At 43.5% G+C, this 15,792-nt stretch overlaps 1 protein-coding gene across 1 annotated transcript in view; it reads right to left on the minus strand.

Annotated features, from left to right (window-relative positions):
* Window positions 1–15,792, minus strand: part of RAD51B (RAD51 paralog B) — a 397,656-nt gene that overhangs the window by 355,654 nt on the left and 26,210 nt on the right. Inside the window, exons 2-4 of the mRNA XM_054275735.1 lie at window positions 3,602–3,695; window positions 2,672–2,785; window positions 1,409–1,525 (exon numbers count right to left, since the gene is read on the minus strand). Of these exons, the coding sequence (XP_054131710.1) occupies window positions 1,409–1,525; window positions 2,672–2,785; window positions 3,602–3,685 (315 nt within the window). The 5' untranslated portion in view covers window positions 3,686–3,695. The remainder of the gene's footprint in view (window positions 1–1,408; window positions 1,526–2,671; window positions 2,786–3,601; window positions 3,696–15,792) is intronic.

The raw sequence follows: 15,792 nt of genomic DNA on the forward strand, positions 1-15,792 counted from the left end.
AAAAACAAACCTGAAAGTGTTCACAAGCTGCAGTAGAGCATAAAAGCAGCAGAAGCACAGCATCAAACCAGCTGCAGCTGTAAATTGATAGCTTTCTACTAAAATTTCATCTAGCAATGTGATGAACACTCAGAGCTGCCAACCTTTTAAACTACTTTAAATCTCAAGACTCTTGCAAAAAAGCTTCTTAAAATCCCTAGAACCAGGCTTTAAAAGAAAAGATCAGTTTCTGTATGGTCAATGGTTATATACCTTTTCATTTGCTGAAAAATCCCTAATAGGTGCCCTAATTACTTTCCACACTTAGTACCTAAAAGGCAAATAAAAAGCAATTTTTTTTTTTGGACACACTATTTTATTTTTTCTTGGACACATCTAATCTTTTGAGTTATTCATCACATTTCTGGATCCTACCTAGTTATCTCTGTATTATTTCTGACCAAATAGTTGTGTATCAGTCACCAACCAAGCCCAAGGTGCAGGTGGAAGGGCTTGCAGTTCTGGTCTCATCCACTACATGTCTTGTACAGATGTAAAGGTCTCCCTCCCTTGGTGAGATCTCCCACTGTAGAGAACTGCACCAGGCAGGTCCTTTCATTCTTAACCAAAATATCATAGAATACAAAAGTCACATTCAGAAGCTTTTTCCAGAAGAAAACTTAAAGGGCAATATTGCCTTTCCTGGTGCTGTGCATTCCATGCATGGTGCATATTCCATTGTCTACAAAAAGAAATATTCAGAATCTTTACAAACCAATCTTTAAAAACCCTCATTATATAAGAGATTCTAGAGCAGGAACTGTTTAGTTTCAACTTAGTCTTGCTTTATCTCTAGTATGTTTTAAATCACTGTTAGATTTTGAAAGTCATTTCTACCAGGAATCAAAATCAATCTAGCTTGCTTACAGGATGCGAAACAAATGTATTTTCTTCTCATCCAAACGTTTTTGTGTATTTTGTGTTTGAAGCACCTGACACAAGACAGTCCAACCTATCTGTGACTTTCGATTTCTAGGCAGAATGCTGTTGGGAGAGTAGCTAAGAACTGGAAAAGTACAGGGCTGTGGCTAATTCCAAGTCCTGCACCCGCAAGATAGCGTGTCCTTGGGCCTAGCTGTAGTATGATAACAAATAGTGAAAGAGACATGAGAAAAGAGAGGTGCAACCCCTAAGGAATGGGGAAGAGCGGATGTTGTGGTGTGGCCAATGGACAGTGTAAATTACAGAATATTCATGAGCTTATTACTTGCTGTAAAATGTATATATGCTCTCTTCAATAAACAGAGCTTGCTGATCTCATAGTGAGAGTCCCAAGTTTTCCCTGCACCCGACAAATGGCTCATCCCCGACAAATGGCTCATTCTGCAACAGAATGCTCAACTAAAGTAAAACATATTAAACAAATTACCTCTGTGAGGGATCCACAAGGCACTCCACCATGCAGGACTCTATCCAAACTATGAAGCGTGGTGGATAAAAAGGCTGAAGAAGGATTGACAGACTTTCTTAGTTTCATTTCATAAGCCTACAAAAGGAGGGGAAATAGCAAAAGAAAACAAGCAAAGCAGAAAATGCTTTTTTAAATGGAAATAGGAAAATTGTATTTGCTTTTAACAACCTGGTATGACTTAACATTGAACAATGAGAGAAGCACTGTTATATTCAGCTATAGTCTGCCCTTAGCTCATCACCCCTCCTTGTATTTATATTCCATTTATAGCTCAGAGAGTATATTTAAGTCTTTTTTCTCTCCCTTACCACAATATTAAATAATAAGCCCTTAATCATGATGTGACAAAAACTGTCTCTGCTCCTATTCAACAAGGTTTGTTTTCAACCTGTAAAATTCCCTGATCAGTGTTCATTACCAATTTACTAGCTTCAAATGCATGCAGTAAAAGTCATACAAATTCTTCTATTACTAATTTTATTGCAGGATATTAGTGAATTTAAAGTCTCACAGAATTACTCCTATAATTACTATGCCAATTACACATTTGGACATGGATTATTTTTGCAAGGAATAAAAAGAGGGTGCATTGACAGAGGTCAGAACTGTCTGTATCCTCTCAGTTTTAAAAGACCGTATCCTCTCTGTTTTAAAAGACATCTTTTCATATGAACTCAAAAAAGAAAAGAAAATGCTGCCACTGCGTTGCAGACAATGTGTTTCCTTCTTGCACCCTGCCCAGTTAGGCTACTGTAGCCTAAGGCACACAACTCATTTACATGGGTGGAAAAAGTCCTTAAGAAGCGATTTTCAGGATCACTTCAATTCTTGGCATCATTTTTATATCTAAACCAAATTTATACCAAAATTCTTATTATTTGCTTGTCATAAAAAAAAATCCTTTTCTTCGCTGCAGGATACATATTGCTATAAGCAATTGCTATAAGCAATTTTTACATGCTGAATTGGCAGAGAGTATGACTTATTTCCCTGCTGCACTCAGAACTGCTGCTGCAAGCCTGAACAATCTCATGGGGCTATAATACCTAATAAATGTAACTGTATCAACCTAAAGTGCATCAAAGACCTACATTTGAAAATAAAAACATTATGGCATTGTGCAGTAAAACTGAGACAAGCCTCCCAGCTAAAAAGATGAGCGACAATGTTCAGCTTTTCCAGATATTGTATCAAAAGGAGTACCAACACAAGCACACTTACTGTCTGCATTTTGGGAGCGCAAGCTCGGCTGACTTTACAGAGAAGCTTCTGCACCTCATGGTAGCTCTGTCCTGTCACTTTCATTAGCTCCAAGAGGGAAAGACATAAAAAGTCCTGAAAGAGTACAGAGCAATTCAGAGAGCTTAACCTAGAAATCCAGGCTGGGGACTAAACTGATGCAATCTGTCCAAAATTAGTGCATATTCCACAGGTTTAGCAACTCTCCCTTCAGATACTTTTACACATTGCTAAGGTCCCCTCTCAGCTGTCTCTTCTGGAGGCTGAACAGGCCCAGCTCCCTCAGCCTTTCCTTGTAGAAGAGATGATTCAATCCCCTCATCATCTTCAAATCTCTTCACTGGACCAGCTCCAGGAGCTCCATCTCTGTCCTGAGGAGCCCAGAACTGGACACAGCACTCCAGGTGAGGCTCTCCAGGGCTGAGCAGAGGGGCAGGATCCCCACCCTTGGCCTGTTGGCCATGCTCTCCCTAATGCAGCTCAGGATCCCATGGTTCTTCTTGGCCACAGAGACACACTGCTGGCTCAGGGACAGTTTGTTACCCACCAGGACCCCCAGTCCTTCTCCACAGAGCTGCTCCTGCAACTTCCCTACCTCCACAGGGACAGTAAGTACATAAAAGTTTAAATGTTTTAGTTAAGCATTCATGATTTTAAAGCTTTATTTTTACAAGGCAGCAGGCCAGATTGAGTCTGAAATGCTCCCTACTTTGTAAAAAGTAAAGCTCCCAGTTTAATTAAACTGCCAAAAAGTGAACACAGCACGCATTAAAACAACACAGTCACGCACAAACAACCAAACAAAAAAAAACAAAGAAAACCACCAACTTACAAAAAAACAAACCCACTCCCAAAAAAACTGCCACCAATCCACAAAAGACCAACCCCTCACAAACAAAATAACAATTTCACCTGACAGGTGGTGATCTGATAGCGACTCAGCCTTTCACACATTTCCTGAGACAACTGTGCTCTTCTTAGTTTCTTAGCAGCCATGCTTCCCAATCTACAGGGCAGACAGAAAAATGTTTGAAAAATGATTTGAATATGATTGTGTGGACAATTCCACTAACTCCCTGCTAAAGAACACATGATGTAATGTGATATAGATTCCCCATATGTCTGTGTCACAGTAAATTATATTACCAGTCTGAATACAGTATTTTAATTACATCTCATATTTGACTGTGTATGAGAGCATTCCAGTAAGAACAGCAATGCCTATAGGACAGATGTTGCTGAGACATAAGCTAGAAATTAGACAGTCATGAGCTGAACAAGAACTCCTCGTCCTGCATGGCACTGGCAAGAAAGAACAAACTTTGGATGTCTGAATATGAATTGTAGAGCAATCTCAGTAAGCATTCGACCCTAGAATATACACTGCTGGAATACCACACTAAATTTTGGCATGCCAGTAACATCGAATTCTACTGCACAAAATGCTGTCCAGCCCAGTACAATCCAAAGCACACACATAGTATGATTGACCATGTCGCTGTTTCACACGTATTATTTAGGCAACATTCCCAGTATTAATTCATACAGACATTCGGGCAAAACAAAGGTTTTTATAACGTAAAACAAAGTAACGTAAGAGCAAATATCGCAAATGTTTCCCATAACACAAAACTGCTACAACTTTGCAGATGCACAGGCCTCAACATCTTTACAAGGTGGAAACTTTATTGCCCCATCTACAAAATTCTCCTTAATCAGGCAGGACCTCCAGAGTTCCAGGTTCCCTCCGCCGCATCAGCGAGGATGCGCCTGCAGCCGGAGACCCAGCCCGGCCCTCAGCCACCGGCACCGACAACCGAGAGAGCGAGAGCCCGCTCCCGCCGCAAACCAGCCTCACCCCGCGCCTGGGGGCGTCCCACAGCAAAGCCGCCCCAGCCCGGGGCTCTCAGCCGAGCCGAGCCGAGCCGAGCCGAGCCGGGCCGGACCGAGCCGGGCAGGGCCGGGCCAGCGCCGCTGTGGGAGCGGATCCGCGCTCCCGGCAACTTTTCAAAGGCCCCCGCGGCGAGGGCCAGGGGGCGGGACCGCCGGGCAAGGCCGGCGCTCGCCATTGGCTGCGCGCGAGGCATGCCGGGAGCGGTAGTTCCCGGGAAGGGGTGCCTGTGATGGCGGTGGGTTGTGTCCCTCTGCCCCCGCTCAGGGCAGGAAGCTGCTCTCCTCTGCGGAGACTGGGGGCACAGGGGGCTGTTCAGTGTTCCTTCTGCCCGTGAACGTGAGCGGCCCCCCGGAGACGGGAGCCTTGCACGGCGCTCTTGCACTGTAATGTAGGAATTCCTTGCGTCATCTGCACAAAAGCGTCTACAGAACCCGAGAGCCTGCAGCATGGAGCGCGCCATGCACGCGGTCACTTGTTAGTAAAGAATATTGGAATGACGTCCTTGTCTTCATATTTAGGGCTCACAGACATCTGGTCTGCTGCCATTTGTGAGAGAAATGCCCCATGAATGTAAATCATGGAATCAATTAGGTTGGAAAGGAGCTCTGGGGTCATGGAGTCCAACCTGTGACAGAACACCCCCTTGTCACACCCTGGCTCTGAGTGCCACATCCAGTCTTTCCCTAAACAACTGCAGGGACAGTGACTCCACCACCTCCCCGGGCAGCCCATTCCAATGCCCAATCACTCTTGGTGAAGAATTTCCTCCTAACATTCAACCTAAACCTGTCCTCTATGTCCTCATATCCTGTTGGTTACCTGGGAGAGGAGGGCACACCCCACATGGCTACAGCCTCTTTTCAGGTAGCTGTGGAGAGTGATAAGGCCCCAGCCTCCTTTTTGCCAGGCTCAACAACCCCAGCTCCCTCAGCTGCTCCTCATTGAACTCAAGAACCTTCACCAGCTTTGTTGCTCTTCTCTGGACACCCTCCCATACTTCCTGAATTGAGGGGTTCAGAACTGAAGCCAGTTCTCAAGATGTGGTTTCACCAATTCCAAATACTGGAAAAGAATAATTTCCCTATTCCTGCTCGTCACCCTGTTCCAAATATAGGGAATTTCCAAATGTGACAGGGAGAAGCAGTCATCAAACGTGACTGGCATTAATGTCTATGGGGTGTGCTTTCCAACTCACTCTAGGTTATACTAGAAAGTATTTAACTTAGTACTATAAGTTATCTGCATAATCCTTACAGTACTAAAAAATAACCCAACTAAAGAAAAAATGGACCAAACTACCTTCTGAGAAACTGAGCACTAAGTGAGAAATTGAGCACTGGGAACTGCATGGCTGGGCTTTTGTCTATTCTGAAAAACAAATGCCACAGCGAAGCTGCAAAGTACAGAACACTTCAGCCACTCTTCCAAAAGAGTGAACAGCAGAAGCAGCAAGAAGCTATCTCAAAATGCCCAACAACCATAGTGTCAAAAAAGGTCAGGGAATTCCCGTTTCTTTCCTACCTTGAAGGGAGCTTGCATGCTCAGAGAAGTCCAGAGGATTTAAGAAGCTGGGCAGGGAGTAAGCAGCCCATACAAAAGCACCCCAGAGCTGTAGTGAAAAGGTACCTGAACAGGGAGAGATGGCATGGAGGAAGAGCTCCTCCTAGTGTAGTCAGCCTTTAAAAGTTGACTTGAAAACTGAATCACATTTGAGAAAAGGTGTCTAAAGAAAGGGAAAAGATGTCTGTGGCTGCAGTTTAGTTTCAATGTAAAAAGAAGGACATGACCATAGTATAACTTGTCATGAACTACAGTTTCCTCCTCGGCACAGGGGTAGCAGAAGCCCTACCTTCCCAGCAGAGGAAAGGGGAGCATTGCCTTGATGACTTCTCTTTCCTCCCACAAACACATCAGAGCTTTCCCTTCACCTGCAGGCCAACAGGCTTCCTCTTCACTTTCTACACAAACGAAATACCTTTATTAAACCAGAGAACTGTTTTGGAACATTGAGCAAGGGAAGAAAATCTTACCAGCCAAGTACTTTAGAAACTTTGTGAGCAAAATCAATATAGCCAGGTGCCTCTCCTGCAAGTTCTTTGAATCTTATTTCTCAGAAGTGTCATGACTGTTCCCCAGTCTGCTTCTCAGATATGCAGATACACCTTTAAACCTGCTGTCAAATAATTGTGCATCATCTTCCCCATGTAACTTAAGAGAGAGAACATTCAGAGGATAACCCTAGATGTGTTCACATATGCTTAGTCAACGTCAGTGTTCTCAAGCAGCAACACAGCAGGCACATCACAGCTTCCATTTGTTTGACTAGGACAGTAGTCACTGGGGAATCAAGACGCTCTGCAAACTGCTCTGCTCTGTGACCTTGGTCAAGCTCCTTGACAACAGGGTGTCTGTTTTCCATCTTGGCTTTGGTTTTGCCCATTTAGTCTGCAAACAGAGGAAGCAGTGCCAGTCCAATAGATTCATGTGTCGGGCATGATACAGCAGAGAACTGTGCTAGTCTAAGCCTTTCGCTGCTTCTGGAACTGAAAATAAGAAAGGATAAAAAAAACTAAGAGACGATTACTTTGTAAGAACTGAATTTCACATTAACATAAGAAGGTCATTTAAACTGGCAACACTGGAGGAAGAGTCACAGAAGGGCAGAAGTATAACAGCAACAACAAACGACATCTCACAGAATCAAAAGGATCTAACATCAAGCACACAAATTAAAATAAAAAAGGAAATGGTGATTAGCTGTCTAAGGGGCAAGCAGAAAGGGATAGAGTCTGATTTGAAGGACACATGATGAAATACTTATCAGCTCTTACCCAAATAAATACTCAGTAGTTAATAATTCTGCAAGTCCCTAGAATTTAAAAGATAATGGTAAAATGTTTCCTTTCTGGAACAGATTCCACAGAAAAGTTTTTTCCTCAAACCCAAGACAGTCTTCTGTGAGCATTTTCAGATAATAGTTTGCATTCTGGGACATTTCAGATGATTCATATAATTGCTAACACAGTGTCAGTATCACTGATACTGACTACAATCCTCAGGTTTATTACTATTCTCCAACTATCAATTCTTTCCTTAAAATTAGCAGTGTTCCCCTGCTCCTGTGAAAATGTGTCCCCAAAGGAGTCTGCTCCAGCAGAATACAGCAACAGTTCTGACTCACAAGGGTAATCCAGATATTCAGAGCAATTCCCCACCTTAGGCTTGCTGACTAGTGTCTAATTAGTCTAATATAGTCTTATTCCTTGGGGTTACCTACTTGATGCCTACCACACTCTTTAATAGAAAGAAATGACCTGTGAGCTCTGGAGACTGCAAAACACTTATAGAACGGCACATGCTTTCCTGGGATTAAGGTCCCAAGAGGTTGCTCAATAACAGCACACAAAGGAACCTCCAATGAATTATTCTGTCTGTGTCTGTCTCCCCAAAGGAGCTGGAGATTTATTTCCAATCCTTTGAGGTTTCCCCATCTCAAAAAAAAAAAAAAGAAATTAGAAAGATCTCATAAGGAGGCCTGACCCTGGTTGAAGACACTTTATTTTTCATGCTGTCCACATCAGCACAGCTTTAGCAAAGCTACTTAATCTTGAGATTTTGCCAGATGCATCTGCTCCAGGGATGGGCTGGGGGAAAGTGCCATTCTGCTTTTTCTAGAAGCTGCTCAGCACTGTTGCCATTGGCTATAATAAATTAAGAACAACAGAGCTGTGAAAAAGTAACCCATCTTTTCATATTGTGTTATTCTTCCAACTATGTCCCAGTCATCTGAACCATCTGTGGATCAGATAAATGCTTCTCCCCAAGCAATTAACCTTTTTCCTCCTGCTCAGGAAGGATTAAACCCAACTAATAATGAGTCCTCCTCAGGTATTAGTACAGATCCGTCTGACCACACACCTTTACACCCAGGAAAAAGAAGATTTTTTTTTCCTCAGGACAGGCAGAAGGCATCTCTCTGTTTTCTGCCTATTCACCCATGCTGCTGTGAATCCAGAATTATCCATAACCTCCAAAACTATTTCAGAAATATTCAATAGCAATGTTTGCAATGTAGCTCCATTTTTTTGAAAGGGAGCATCTGTACCTCCTACCCTTTTTACAAAAAAGCAGACTGGCCACATTCACTGCCATTGCAGCAGAAGGGCAGCCCCACCTGCATGTTACAGCTTTGAAAAACTCATCTGGAGGTCCTGCCTGATTAAGGAGAATTTACTTTTTGCCCAAACTACAACAAACAAATTGAGAGACTTCAGGGATTATTCCACTTTTAGCCTGTACTCATCTAAGAAGATTACCCACCAAGATCAGCTTCCTACTTCATTTAGCTTTTTCTGGTTAAAGGGACAGGAGGAGTCATTCAAGTCTTTGGAGTTTTTATATTTCCCTGTTAAGTTTCTGTTAGATGAGAAGGCCATAAACTGATACAACAGCACCATAATAGTCTATGTGAAGTTGCTGTTAGAGAGCAGATCTTTGCCTGTACATGCTGAACCAAATTTACCCTACATAAAACAAACCTGACATCCTCCTGCCTTTCAGCACCCTGTGCCTTACCAGCACCCCTTTTTTCCTGCCTTGTCCTGACCTTCTGCTTACTGAAGTTTCTGTGGTTGTCCCAGTAGTGAATGTCTGCATACACTTGCCACTCTCAATACAGATTTTCCTGCAGTTTTTCGTGAGATGGTAAGATAGACAAAGAAGTGACAAATTTCACAGCAGGGGCCTTTAGGAGCATTGTGATCCTTCACAGCATCCAGCCTCTATTGAGAAGCTGCAATTAGACTAGAAAAATCAAAGTAGTGATTTTTCACAGTGACCAGTAGTGAAAGTGCACTGTGTATCCCTTGTCATCACACTCAGAGTCAGACACCATGAAATTAGCATTATGGTGCCTGGTTTTAGCAATTAGGGTAGGACATCTGTTGCTTTCAGGTACAGCCCTCGCTCCATCTGTAGAGTTCTTCAGTGGAGAAAAGAGACAACAGGAACCAGTGGACTTGACTAAGAGATGAGCTTTTTTGCTTAGACACCAGGAGAGAAGAATAGATCTCAGACACTCATCTCTGTGCAGTTGTCAGAAATGGGGGAAAATGAGTCTTCACTTTGTGATGTTACAGATTACTTGCTCTGATAGCCCAGCAGCTGATGTCAACCCAGTAGCTCTTATTTCAAACAACAAACACACAAACCTGGAAAGCAAACAAAGCCTGGAACATATCATTCCTTTAATTGTTTCGGTCTGGGGCCTTTGGCTTTTGCATGGTTTTCATTCTACTTATTTTTAAAGCAATGAATGAGATACCTATGGCTGGAACAACAAAGGAAACTGCTCCAGACATCCTCACCATTCTCCCCTAGAAGATGCTTTTGAAGTGTTTCCAAAGGTGGCCAAGTGGCCTGGAAGACAGAACACACCACCAATCCTGGGCAGAGAAAGCAGAAGAATGTCTCCACTGTCACAGTATTTGTGCTTGACAGTTTTCTGCCTGCCTGTGAAAGAATGAGACATCTTCACACTCTGCAATTGGATGTTACTCATGCTCACACACACCTACAAGGAACTCAGCAGTCTCAAATGAGATCAAAACAGAGATCCAGTGTCCTGTGTCTTAGCAGTGTCGGAGAACAGATGGTAGACATCTCTTAGTGGATAATTACAGAAGATTTAACCACAGAGGAAAGAAGAGATCAGGTTAATTCTGTGGTGATTATTTTTTTTACCTTGAAGCATGGCATTTCAATAATTTATGCAAATATCACCCCAGTACTCCAACACTGCGAATTCAATTACTATGGAGACTAGCCAGGCAAGCATGTTTGTCACTCAGTGTTTGGGTACAATGCTATAGCTGAGATCACATCATCCTCACCCTGCACTGACTGCCCAGGACAAATTGATTTTTCAGAGCCATAGCTATTTTTTAAATAAATCACTGCAGCAAATTGTATTAAATTAACTATGCAGGAAATTAAGCCTATTCTTAATTGAAGTAAAATAGGATATTTGTACAGCAAGAAGCTGAATGCATGATTAGCTGTTTTACTGAGCCAGGGTCCTATTAATTGTCTCATACTCAAACTTTTGTTTTAGTAGTCTTTAGGATAGAGGCGTATGAATCTGCATGAAGCATCAGAGTCCAATCCAGTTCAGCCACTGAAGGAATATTATCCTGGACCTCAGTTTTCACACCAAAGAGGGAAAGGGTATGAAATGAGAGCACTCTCAGCCTTGCAAAATAAAATGCGCCATAAGGAAAGGTGCCACTGAGCTGACAGAAGATGGAGACATCCTGCATTCATCACTGACTTTCATCAGCTGTGCTGTCATGGCATCAGTAGGGACAGGTGTATCCTGGGCTGTGTGACCCAACAGCCATATGGTACCAAAATTCAAGTGGCTCTGGTTCAGCTTCCACTGGGAGCTGTGCGTTTCCCTGACCTCGCAGTGGGAACTCGCCAAGTCAGTGGGAACTCGCCAACAAAGGCCAAATGATTTTTTAAAGCCTCTGATTTGAGCTGGCTTCATTTTAGGGCTTTCAGCATGAAATACCTTCCTCCCCAGGGGTGTACAGCTGACATACTTCTAACTGGAGCCATCTGAAGAGAATCAGGAGAGAAATGTCCCAGAGTGGTAAAACTTGAGTCACTTTAAATCCATAGTCACTTTTCAAATATCTTGGCTTGAATTATAAGATCAGGAATATAGACAAGTCATCACGGCTGGGGAATAGGAAGATGAGCAAGATGACTTGTTTAACTCTCAGTGTTATGTTTAAAATATTTCAGTTTTCAAATATATCACCTGACTTCCTTCTTACACTGGTGAGGATTCAGAATGAGGTCAGTGAAGTGAATGAAGTTACAGTAAATCAGGCCAAGAACAGAAGCAGAGGTTTGGTATTAAAAACACGGACCATAAACACACAGTTTTGATTGTTTCTTTCTCTTTGCCTTTAATCTCACTGGGACAAAAAGAAGCCGGGAGGATGAATGAATGTCAGATGTGAAGAAAATCTTTTGAGCTTTCAATTTCCAATTATAAACCAGGACTAGAATAGTAAAAAGCAGCAGAGGTCAGAAATGAGATAGAGTGGGAAAAAAAGCAGCATTCACCCTCTTATTCCAGAGATAATGGTTTCAATCTGCTGTGTATGAAAAGAGACACTGGGAGAGAAAATCCAGAAAGAGCAGAATGTTTTACAGGGCGAGAGAAGGATACTTTTAATTGTACTAGACCTATGTATGGTTTGCTGTGAGGTTTTATAGCTGTAATTCTGCCATCCTACACCACAGTCTTTTACCTAAACCACAGAGAGAGTGCCCAGGCCGTGCTTCACCATCTGGGAAGAGTCAGAAGATGGAGAACAATTCTGGAGCCGTCCAGAAACCAAGACTTCTGTGTCCATCCCAGCATACCCGAGAAGGGCAGATGTTTGGTTTCTGTTAGATTAAACTTTTGGCTGGAGATTAAGCTTTGCTGTGGGTTAGCTGCTGATCCTTACTGGATAGTTTGCCTTTCTATCTGCCAAATATGCCTAGAGTAACACACTGGCTTTTTTCGTGTTCTCTGTCAACAATTGAAATAAACACATAATATCAAAAACTATGTATTTTAAATGAAAAAAAATAGGTCGGTATGGACAGGAATTCTCACAGTCTTTCCTCCCCACTGCTAATTCTCTCTGCTTACAAGAGATTCCTCCATTCCTCCTTCTGCCTGTTCAAAACTTGAAGAAAAAAGGAAATTGCTGACACCAATTCAGCCACAAAAGTGTGGATATTGAGAGAATCCAGGAAGAGCAAGACTTTCTTCTATACTCCAAGGTGGGAAGACTGATGACTTGGTAAAATGAAATTTATTATCTACATTCCACCTCAGATATACTTCCTGACATTTATAATTTCTCGCACCATTAGCCTCTGTGCATGAGGGTAGGGGGAACATAGTGGGGCAGTTCATGTTTTTAGGCCAGCAGCGCTGCAAAGCCACACTGATGCCCTATACGGCTCTGCAGGTTTTGGAGGGCACTTGCTAAAAGCAGTTCCTTTCTCTTTTCCTTTCTCCGCCAATTTCAGTACTTGAGGTAAATCCTGGTTTCCTTGGTTAATGTCCTTTCTTTACTAAAACATGGACATTTGAAGCAGCTTTGTCTGAGGCAGCCTGTCTGAGGCAGGATTTAGTAATAAGTGAGGTCCATGTTCCCTTTGGTTCTTATCCAGTACTAATGATTTCCCCATTCAGTAAGCATAAAACATTCCCTCTTTGATTTAGTAGCATTTTTCACAGAGCCTGCAAGCATGAGACACAGAATAACAAAGAAATTAGTCCAGACAAAGGATACTACTTTTTCCTTTTTTTCAGGAACCAGCTGTAGGCAGGCCCATGTCTGTGCTGGTGCATGCTTTTGTCTTGCAAGCAACTGGGCTGCACAGGCACTCCTTGTTGGGAGTGTCCAGCTCCAGCACCTGCCAGAACCTGCCTAAGTACCACCTGCCTGTGCTCGGCCAGGCTGGTCCCAGAGACCACTGAGCACCCTGGCTATGAGCTTGCACCCTGGAGTGCCTGTATCTGCAATTGAGTTGTACTGACACTTACAGATATTTCAGAACTGGATTTTAGAGGGACTGGTGTCAAGATTTGATTGCTAAATCTCATGTCAGTTCTTACTCTAGTAGGGCTTCCTCAGTCTTAATCCTTCCATGTACAAAGCAGATAAATTAACAGTCATGCAGGATTGGGAGTAGGAGGAGGGAGCTTCTTTGTAAAACCTCATTAAAACATCTCTGTCTTGTCAGTGTGTACAGTGAGAACCCCATGAGGGCTTTCATTGCATCTTTGGACATAATTGCGTCCCTTGCATGGTCTTCTGAGCCGGCCAGCTAATGATTTCCTTGGCCAAGATATCTGCATTTCAAAAACACCATACTGTGACAAAGTGCCCGTTTCTGCCCGCCTTTACAGAAGCAGACAGTTTTCCCACACAGAAATAACCTTTTAACAGTTCAATGAGTAACTGCTGCTCCTCTGCTCAGGCTCAGCCCCAATACTTGGTCTGCAAGGTGGAGCAGCAATGGGGATATTTGATCAATGCTATTGTTATAATAAAAGCTGTCCCTGACAGAGCTGTAGGTAAAATATCTCTTGGGAGCAGCATTTCCTGCTGACTCCATATAGAATGCTTGGCAGAATGCCCTGTGCTTTTCAGATATTTTTTGCTGGTAAAAGAAAAATCCTCCTGCAGGGCTGTAGAGCCAGCCCCCTAAAGCCCTTGACCCTGACTGTGTAATCTCCCTGGAGACTCAATGCACATGAAGAAACATAATCTTCTTGAAGCATCTGCTGTCTGCATTGTGTTAAACTATGACCGGGATGCAACTGTCGAATCTCCAGCTCACTCCTTGCAGAATCCTTTACAGGGCAATAAAAAAAGCCATCTCTCTCTATTGCTTTAAGGAGGGGTATTTTATCGTGGCTGCAACCTGAGAGGTTTCTGTATCCAGCAGACATTTCACATGCTTTGTGTTCCAGGGAGGTAACAGCACACAACAGATGGGAAACGGAGCGGTTTCGCGAGGTCACGGTCACGGCATCACGTGCAAATCCTCTGCCCACCGGGACCTCGTGGCGCATGAGCTGTGCTGGGGAAGCCGGGAAGAACTTTCCTGCTTGCCCAGTGACAATTGGCAGGGAGGCCTGGGAGGACAGTCCTGGCAAATGGATCAGTCTGACAGATCAGCTTTCCTGCTGGGCCTGAAAGGGAAGGAGAAATGTTTCTTTTCATAGAAGACACAGAGAAAAGGAGTGTCTCCTGTTTTTTAGATTTCTTTATATATTTTTCTGAGCCAGTTGAGGACTTGGTCTGTGCTCTGAAGACATAGGTGTAGGGAGCAGAAAAAGAGTGCTTTAAATATAGAACTAACAAGGAAAGAACAATCAATATGGCCTGCCAATGATCTGCTCTTGTTTCAGTCTGCTGTATTTTTTTCGACACTGTAAACTCCTCTCCTTGACATCTGCCCTGCCCTTGCTCTCAGTCTCGGTCTTCCCCCCCCCACTTCTCCCTTTAATGCTGGTGTCCTCATTTCCCCTTTTGTACATATGACCCTTTCACTATGCAGGGATTAGTATCTCACTCATAAATATGTGAAATAGATACACATCTGATTTAATTTGCTGGGTTTTCCAGGGCTAGCGAGACAGACTGGCATGAGGACAAGGGTATTTTCTAGCAGGTCAGCTGAAGAAAACATCTTGGGTGCAGGATGACTGATGTGAAACACCAGCACCAGTCCAGGAGGGAGACCTCAGGGCGCAGGGAGAAGGTAGTAAAACATAAAGGCTAGGCAAATATGGAAGAGCAGAAAACAAAATCAAAGATGTCTCTGCTTCTCCCATTTGTTATGTATCTTCCAGGGAGAAAAGTGGGGGACATGAGAAGAAAAATGGGGCCAGAAATCCACCCTGACTGCAGTGGTTAGAGTTGTTGGTAACTCATTCAGGAAGAGATGCCAGAGGAGCCAAGAATAATGCTGGTCTAGTGAGACGGCAAGCTAGGAGAGAGGCAGAGATCTGGGACATGGGGAGGAGATGGCAGTAAAAGCTGTGTAACTGGATGGGGGTGCCCAGACTGGGGACACAGCTAATCTGAACAGGGATTCCTGATCTGAACAGCGATTCCTGAGGAGGGGGAGAGTGGCAGTGAGGAGGTGACAACAAAGAGCTGGAGATAACAATGATGTGAAGCCCCAGCCAAGAAAAAATTGTCAAGTGGCAAGGATTAAGTCACCAGATACAAAACAGTAAATAGAGATGAACACTATAGCCCTAACAGGCAATAAGACCTTGCCAGGAGGCAGCTAGTGAGGCAGAGAGGAAGGACAGGATGGGCAATGGAAGATAAAGCAGAGAAATAAGGTTTAGGAAGGTAAAGCAGAGAAATAAGGTTTAATGAACCATGACAGCAGTCAAGGCCAGGCTTGCTGCTGGCTTTGCCAGCAGCCGTAAGGTTGCAGGCAGCCTTGCTGTAACACCACAAGCTTCATGCTGGGTGCATGCCCAGAGGTCAGTGGCCAGGACAACTGCAGCCTGTGCTGTTGTTCGGAGATGTTTGTGCTACTTTCAGCAGTCATGCAGCACAAAGCCCTACCATCAGCAAACTGCTGGGAGCCATGCTGCCCTTACTGCAAG

Source organism: Melozone crissalis, unplaced genomic scaffold (genome assembly GCF_028551555.1).
Source record: "Melozone crissalis strain CALT ecotype California unplaced genomic scaffold, PUWL_Pcris_2 ptg000018l_1, whole genome shotgun sequence".
Taxonomy (NCBI): domain Eukaryota; kingdom Metazoa; phylum Chordata; class Aves; order Passeriformes; family Passerellidae; genus Melozone; species Melozone crissalis.